This window comes from Austrofundulus limnaeus, unplaced genomic scaffold (assembly GCF_001266775.1).
Source record: "Austrofundulus limnaeus strain Quisiro unplaced genomic scaffold, Austrofundulus_limnaeus-1.0 Scaffold1202, whole genome shotgun sequence".
In the NCBI taxonomy this organism is placed as follows: Eukaryota; Metazoa; Chordata; class Actinopteri; order Cyprinodontiformes; family Rivulidae; genus Austrofundulus; species Austrofundulus limnaeus.
The window spans coordinates 39776-48106 of record NW_013953604.1 but is presented as its reverse complement, the minus strand read 5'-3'; the positions used below and the strand labels follow the sequence as shown (position 1 = coordinate 48106).

The following is an 8331-nucleotide window of genomic DNA, read 5'->3' as shown; positions in this document are numbered from 1 at the left end:
CCTTTGAATTGGGACTGTCCTCCGCGCGGGGCAATGACGTATGCGGCCGACAAATGCGCACTCATGAGGACCCAGCCCCTGAATTGAGACACAGCCATGATCTTTGTAGCTTGACTCCAGAGCAGCTCCGACCAGCACAATGGACTGAACCATTGTTAGGCAGATAAGAGGGGGGACAACTAACTTTCAAAAGACATAAATGCATTATTTTGCCTAAAAAGATAATGTAGTTGCTTTCTCTTGGTAGTATGGCTTTATATCAAATTATAGATTTGTGAATTATGGGGGGGGGGGGGGGTCCAATTTAGGGTTTTCCAATATTGGGGGGGGGTCAGGACCCCCGACCCCCCCGTGATTTACGCCCTTCGCCTTAGTGCTCAATGATAAATAATAACATGTTTATAGAGGTAGATGTGTCTTTTCCCATGAACGATCACATGACATAATAAAAAGGTACATAAACAAGTAAAAGCACACACCCACATACAGACAGTTGAAGAATGGAGATCTGGACTTTTTTTCTTGGTTTGAGATTTGCAGTGAGTTTATTGAAGCTGATGTCAGCGGTCGACTTGGGTGGTTCTGTAAATGGTTTGAAACAAAACAGTGAGCCTATAGCTGATCTGATTGGTGCTTGTGTCGGTACTGAAGCTTCATCTATGAAGTGTAACCTGCAGGGTACAACTCGTTTACCTGCATCATCAGAGGATGGAGACATTGTCATTGGAGGTGTTTTTGCAATTCATCTAAAACTTGATGCAGTGATTTATAACTACACCACCAAGCCTGAACCTCCAAGATGCACAGGGAGGTTAGTAGAAGGGAGAGCAAAAGGAATGGATGGTTAAATTATGCTGGATATCTACATATAAATTTGTTACAAAGTTTGGTACAACTTGGAATATGAATCTTTATGTTCACATTTTAAATATATTTTCATCAGTAGCACATTTTAGATGTTTAATTTTCCATATTCTGTTGTTTGTTATTCATTGAAACCACAATCCGATTTAGATACGGATTCATGAATGACAAAAATAAATTAAATAAGTAATCAGTAATAAGTGTTTTCACATAACTCTTTTGGAACTACAAGGGAGACCCTATTTCATGTTTTTTTTTACAATTTCAGTTACATTTAATTTAATAGATTGGCTTGGATGAATGGCAAAATGAACTGGAATGCAGACTTTCCTGGGAGGGAGCTATTTGTTAGTATTTTGAATAGCCTTTTAGGTATTAATGTTTCATCTGTTATGGAAAAATGTCAACAATTACATTAACTGTTTTTGCAGCCTTAATTTGCGAGATTTGCGCTTCTGTCGAGCAATGATTTTTGCCATTGAAGAGATAAACAACAGCACAGAGCTGCTGCCAGGCATCAAACTTGGATATCAAATTCACGACACATGTGCTTCAGTGCCTGTGGCCATGCATTTAGCATTGCAACTACTAAATGGCCAGCATCCTGTGTTTTACAAAGACAGAAATTGTTCCCAAACTGGGATGGTGATGACCATTATTGGGGACTCTGCATCCTCACCATCTATTGGCATGTCACACATCATGGGATCCTTCAATGTCCCTCTGGTAAGTAATGTAGAATATGACTGCTACCAAATTACATTTTGAAATATACATGTGCTTGTTTTTTATGATTTTGCTTTAGGTGAGCTACTTTGCCACTTGTGCCTGCCTGTCAGATAAGCAGCAGTACCCAACATTTTTCAGAACAATTCCCAGTGATCAGTTCCAGGCTGATGCTCTAGCCAAGCTGGTGAAACACTTTGGTTGGACTTGGATTGGTGCTGTCAATTCTGACTCAGATTATGGAAATTATGGCATGGCATCTTTTCTTGAAGCTGCACACAGAGAGGGGATTTGTGTGGAGTACTCTGAAGTCTTTTATCGGACTGACCCACGCAGCAAAATACAGAGAGTTGCTGATGTTATCCGCAGGTTTTTACATTTTTAATTTTGCTTGTTCATTTTGTACTGATGACAAGCTTTTGTACTATAAAGTACAGAAACTGTTTACAACTATACAACGTGAAACTAAAATGCTTTTGTAACATTTTACATATTGTAACATATTAGATCAAAGTAAAAATACCCAACATTACTATTTTTTACATTTGAATATATGTTTTACAAAACACATACTTTCTGTATAAAATCAGGTGAATGTTCAATCAAGTAACACAGACCAATGTCTCTGCAGATCAACAGCAAAAGTTATAGTAGCTTTTACAGGCACTGGAGATATGATGGTCCTGTTTGAGGAACTAAATCTTGAACCTCCACCACCTCGTCAGTGGATAGGAAGTGAAGCCTGGATCACTGACACACTCTTCACAAGCTTCAGTTTCTGTGCAGGAGCCATTGGAGTTGCCATTCAGAAATCTGTCATCCCAGGTCTGAGAGACTTCCTGCTGGATCTCTCTCCCAGTGATGTAGCTGCCTCCTCAATGCTTACTGAGTTCTGGGAGGATGCATTCAACTGCAGCTTGAAAGAAAGTGAGGACTTCTTAAAAATATTTGTTTTGTGTTTTTAATATTGTATTGTGCCTTTTTGCTTTTAAAAGTTCCATAACATTTTCAGATTAAACAAAGACAGAGATATTTTTTAAAGTTGATGCAAATCTAATTTATGTTAATTAAATACAAGCAGTTGGCCTAAAGTTAGTCAGAACTGCAATGGATAAAAAAATGTTTAATTTTCTGTAAAAGTAATTCGCACTCTCTGATGTAAAAAAGAATATGCCACTTCAGATTGAAACATTTAATGTTGTTTTTGCAATGAGCTTTGGTTTAAGCAACTGCATGCAATGAAACGGTTTACAGTTGTTTAATGATCAGAATTTTTTCTACTGTTTCAACAAAGTTAAAAAAACCAAAAAAAAAAAAACCAACAGTTTAGGATGCAGCAGTCTGTCACTGAAGGAGCTATGCAAATCAGCTACAGTCCCATGCACTGGATGGGAGGAGTTTTCTTTTATAAGTGCTATTTTACTCAGAGTTCTTCCGTCTCCCACCACCTGCACTGGGTTGAGGGGGCATCCCCTCACAGAGCTGGCCTTCTTGATGAGCTTGTCCAGCCGCTTCATCTCAGCTGAAGATAAGCTGCTGCTCCAACAGACAATGCCATAGCAGATGGCTGAAGCCACAACTGTGTCAAAGAAGGTCTTCAGGAGCGCCCCTGCACTCCAAAAGACCTCAGCCTCCTCAGCAGGTAGAGTGTGCTCTGACCCTTCCTGTAAAGAGCGTCCATGTTGTGAGTCCAGTCCAGTTTATTGTTCAGGTGAACACCTAGGTACTTATAAGAGTCCATTATCTCAATGTCCACTACCTGGATGTTCACCAGTGTCAGTGACGTGGGTCTGCGCCTGCAGAAATCCACCATCAGCTCCTTGGTTTTAGCTGCATTGATGAGGAGGTGGTTCCGCTGGCACCAATCAATAAAGTCTTGAGTCCACTGTCTGTACTCTGAGTCGTCCTCACCTGTGATGAGGCCAACATTGGCCGAGTTGTCAGAGAACTTCTGGAAGGGGCAGTGAGGGGTGTTGCTGTTGAAGTCTACAGTGTAGAGGGTGAAGAGGAACGGTGATAGCACATTTACCTGAGGAGCCCCGTACTGCAGACCAGCGTGTCCGAGATGAAGCCCTGCATCCTCACATACTGTGGGCGGTCCGTGAGGTAGTCCAGGATCCACTGGGACATTCGGTGGTCCACTCCAGACAGCTCCAGCTTGTCCCTCAGGAGTCCTGGCTGGATGGTGTTGAAAGCACTGGAGAAATCAAAGAACATGATCCTCTCAGTGCTTCCAGGCTGCTCCAGGTGAGTCAGAGTGCAGTGCATAAGGTAGTTGATGGCGTCATCCACCCCGATGCCAGGCTGGTAGGCAAACTGTAGTGGATCCAATGAAGACCTCACCAGGGTGAGTTGATGGATGAGGACAAGCCTCTCCAGGGTCTTCATCTGATGAGATGTCAGGGCTACTAGCCTGTAGCTGCTGAGGTCCTTTGGGTGTTTGGTCTTTGGTACCGGTACCACACAGTAGGTCTTCCACAGTTGTGGTACTTTCCCCAGCTTCAGTGTCCTGGATGGATAGAAAGGCACTATATAAGTACAGTCCATTTACCATTTCAGGCTCAGGTTGAACATTGCTCCTATGATGCCACACAGTTCATCTGCACTCAGGAGCCTGGAGCTGATACCGTCTGGACCTGCAGCTTTACACACCTTGATCCTTCGCAACTCATTCCTCACCTGGAGTGTTGAAAGGGACAAGAAGGAGGTGGGGGACGAAGACTGATGGCTGGAGTCCTCAAAACAGGGGGGTGGTTATTGTCTCAGAGCTTTGATGTGTTAAGTTCTGAGTGAGTGGAGTGGGGTGTGCTGGGTTCTGTGTAATGCAGGCCTCAGAATTAGAATGGAGTTGGGTGAAGGATGTGGGGGATGGTGGAGAGCTGCAAGGTGTGAAGATCTGATCCAAGAAGTTTGTTGGTGGTGGAGGGACTGATAGAAGGTGGGGCTGGGCTGGGGGAGGGGTGGGTGGCTGGCCGAACCTGTTGAAGAACTGATTTAGATCGTTCACCCACCTCAAGTCTCCTGCAACCTGCAGGCTTGTTTTATGACCTGAGATGTTCTTCAGGTTTCTCCAGACCCACTGGTGTTACCCTGCTGCAGCTGGTCCTCCATCTTCTTCCTGTAGATGTTTTTCCTCTCTCTGATCTTTTTCCTCAGATCCTTGTGTACAGTTTGCAGCTCCTCCTTGTTTCCTGACTGAAAAGCTCTCTTTTTCTCCTTAAGCAGAGCCTTTATTTCAGAGTTGATCAAGGGTTTGTTGTTTGAGAAGCACCATACCATCCTGATGGATACAGTGTTGTCCATGCAGACGTTTATGTAGTCCGTGATGCAGTCTGTGATATTGTCAATGTTTTCTCCATGAGGAGCACAGAGCTCTTCCCACACAGTGGAGCTGAAACAGTCTCTCAGAGCTACTTCTCTCTTCTCGGTCCATTTCCTCGCTGTACGTGTCACCACTGGTTCCCTGCATACCAGCGGTTAGTAAACAGGCTGGAGATGAACCAGGTTATGGTCAGACCCTCCAAGAGGAGGCAGTGGTGATGAGTTGTATGCATCCTTGGTGTTGGCATACAGTACGTCCAGAGTGCTGGTATTTCTGGTGCGGCAGGGTACATATTGGGTGAAGTTAGGCAAAGTGGATGACAGACACATGATTAAAGTCCCCAGAGATCAGAAAGAGAGCCTGTGGGTGCTGTGTTTGGAGTCTTCTTGTTGTTGTGTGGAGGACATCGCATGTTGTAGCAGCATTAGCGGGGGGGCTATACACAGCTATCACAATAACGTGAAAACTCCCGTGGAAGATAGTATGGCCTCATGCTAACTGCTAACAGTTCAATGTCCTTACTGCAGTGCGTCTCTTTGATAGTTACATGCCCGGCATTGCACAATCTCTCATTCACAAACACAGCCAGACCCTCTCCTCTCTTCTTACCACTATTCCTGGTTCTGTCAGCACGACTTGAGTGAAAGCTATCCATGTTTATGTGTGAGTCGGGAGTTAGCGCTGTTAGCCACGTCTCTGTCAGGCAGATGATGCTGGCTTCTCGGTAGCTCCTTTGATGTTGAGCTAGCACTGCTAATTCGAATAGCTTGTTATGAAGCGACCTCACATTTCCCATGATGACGGATGGGATGGCAGGTCTGTATCTCCTTCCGTGTTGTGACGTTCGATGCCCGCGTGCCTGCTGCATCTCTTCCTCCTCAGTTCGCAGGGGACATTGGGTCGTTCTGTTGAAGCTACAGCGAAGTTCCTTAAGGAGAACAGCTGGTCCTGAGTGTAGAAAATAGGAGAGTGAGTCATCATAGTCAGCATGGTCACTTACTCCCGACACGAAAACCAAAACAAGAGAGAGAAAAAACAGCACCTCCAAGAAAAAAAGTCAGCTCCATTGTGAGCACAAACGTAATAATATGCAAATAAAGAAATAAAAAGACAGCATAGAAAATATAAAGATATACTAAAACTAGAACAAAACACAGGGTTTTTCCTGAACTGCTACCACGGCTGCCTGCTGGTGCCGTGCCATGTTGAAAAAAAAACGTATGTACAGCTAAAGTTTAGATATATTTTGGGAGTTGTCTACAAAGTGGAATAATTAAAGTAACCGGGATCAGGACAGTAAAAGCAAATAAATGAGAAATTCTGTGTTTATTGACCAAAGTTATAAAGATTTAATTATGTAGTATTTGCAACATGACAGTTATTACAAGTATATTGATTAAGATGAACAGAAATACTGGTTTTTGATTGTTTATTACATGATGCACCAGATTATTACACCACCACATTTTGTGTCAATTGGCGAAAAATGTAAGAACATTTTTGCATAATGTGCTGAAGACTTTTATTACATTTTGCATCAATTATTACATAATGTGTTTTTAACACATTTTTTTTTACATTTTGAAGCCTGATTTTATTACATTATTACATGATGCATTGTTTTTACAAAATGAGGTCTTACAAGGCTCTTGAGCAAGGTCCTCAGCCACCCAGCTGCTCCCTGATCACCCTATTTGGCAAATCACTGCTTTACATGTGCAATGGGAAAATGTGGAGATCCATTTTCTCCATCGGTGTATACAGAGAGCATATACTATTTTACTCACAAAACTATTTCAATCTACCTGTTAAATTCTGTATTAGTTTGCATTCACAAAGGCCAAAACAACATAACTCTAAGTTATGGGATGTTGTTTTTTCTTGCTGAAACAAATTGACTTTCTTGTCTCATTAGGTAATGATCACAACAAAAAAGTGTGCAATGGAACTGAAGATATAACAACACTTAAAACCCCATACACTGACACATCTCAGTTAAGAGTTACTAACATGGTGTACAAGGCTGTTTATGCAGTAGCTCATGCCATTCACAAAGCAGTGTGTGAGGAAACTAATGATGCCACTCAGTGTGAGAAACACTTAAGATTGGAGTCACAACAGGTCAGTTCATATAAAATGTACAATTTTTAGGGTTTTTCATAAACTTTCATGAAAAATGTGATGTAATGTAGAGTTAACTCGCTAACATTCTCCATACAGCCACAATACTATTTTTTCTTTTACAACACAGGTTTTTACTGAATTAAAGAAAGTCAACTTTTCTCGCAATGGTTATCCCGTGTCATTTGACCCAAATGGTGATCCCGTGGCTTTTTATGAGCTGGTCAATTGGCAAAACAGTGAGAGTGGAGTTATTGAACTGGTAACAGTAGGATATTATGATGCATCACTGCCAAAAGGCCAGGAGTTTCAAATCAACAGGAACATAACCTGGATGGAAGGTGGCACACAAGTAAAGAAACCAGTGATAAGAAAATTACAGATGAGAGCAGAAGCACAACAATCTATCACTTTAATTTTTCAAATTTGTGAGACAGGTTCCAGTGTCAGTGTGCTCTGAGAGTTGTCGTCCAGGAACTCGTAAGGTGTTGCAGAAAGGAAAACCCATCTGCTGCTATGAATGTATACCATGTCCTGAAGGTGAAATCAGTAACAAGACAGGTAATTATAAGATAAAAAATGCCTTACATTTTATTTATTTATTTATTTTGCTAAATGACAATGTTGTTTTAATTCCTTAGATTCTACTGATTGTTTTGCATGTTCAAGCGAATCCTGGCCTGGTACAGAACAAGATACTTGTGTCCCCAAACATGTCGAGTTTCTGTCTTTTGATGAAGTCCTGGCAATCATCCTGGCTGCATTTTCTGTTTTTGGAGCCTGCTTGACCATCATAACAGCAACTATTTTCTTTCGTCACAGAACATCTCCAGTTGTTAAAGCCAACAACTCTGAGCTGAGCTTCTTGTTGCTCTTCTCTCTGACTCTGTGTTTCTTATGTTCATTAACTTTCATTGGAGCTCCCTCTGAGTGGTCCTGCATGCTGAGACACACAGCGTTTGGTATCACCTTTGTTCTCTGTATCTCCTGTGTTCTTGGAAAAACTGTAGTGGTTTTAATGGCCTTTAAAGCTACACTTCCAGGTAGTAATGTCATGAAATGGTTTGGACCTCCACAACAAAGGATGACTGTTGTGTCTCTCACAATTATTCAGGTTTTAATTTGTACTGTATGGTTGGTTCTCAGTCCTCCCTTCCCAATGAAAAACCTGAGCACATACAAGGAGAAGATCATCCTGGAATGTGCATTAGGCTCTGCTGTTGGCTTCTGGGCTGTGCTCGGCTACATTGGCCTGCTGGCTGTTTTTTGCTTTTTGTTAGCTGTTCTAGCTCGGAAAC

The 8331-nt window shown here is 42.2% G+C and overlaps 1 protein-coding gene across 1 annotated transcript in view; it reads left to right on the top strand.

Annotated features, from left to right (window-relative positions):
* Positions 1 to 1373: 1373 nt before the first annotated feature.
* The window catches only part of LOC106534539 (extracellular calcium-sensing receptor), a gene marked incomplete at its 3' end in the record, with an annotated part of 40340 nt that continues 33382 nt past the window's right edge, over positions 1374 to 8331 (top strand). Inside the window, 2 exon segments of the mRNA XM_014031214.1 lie at positions 1374 to 1590; positions 1670 to 1959. Coding sequence (XP_013886668.1) covers positions 1432 to 1590; positions 1670 to 1959 — 449 coding nt within the window.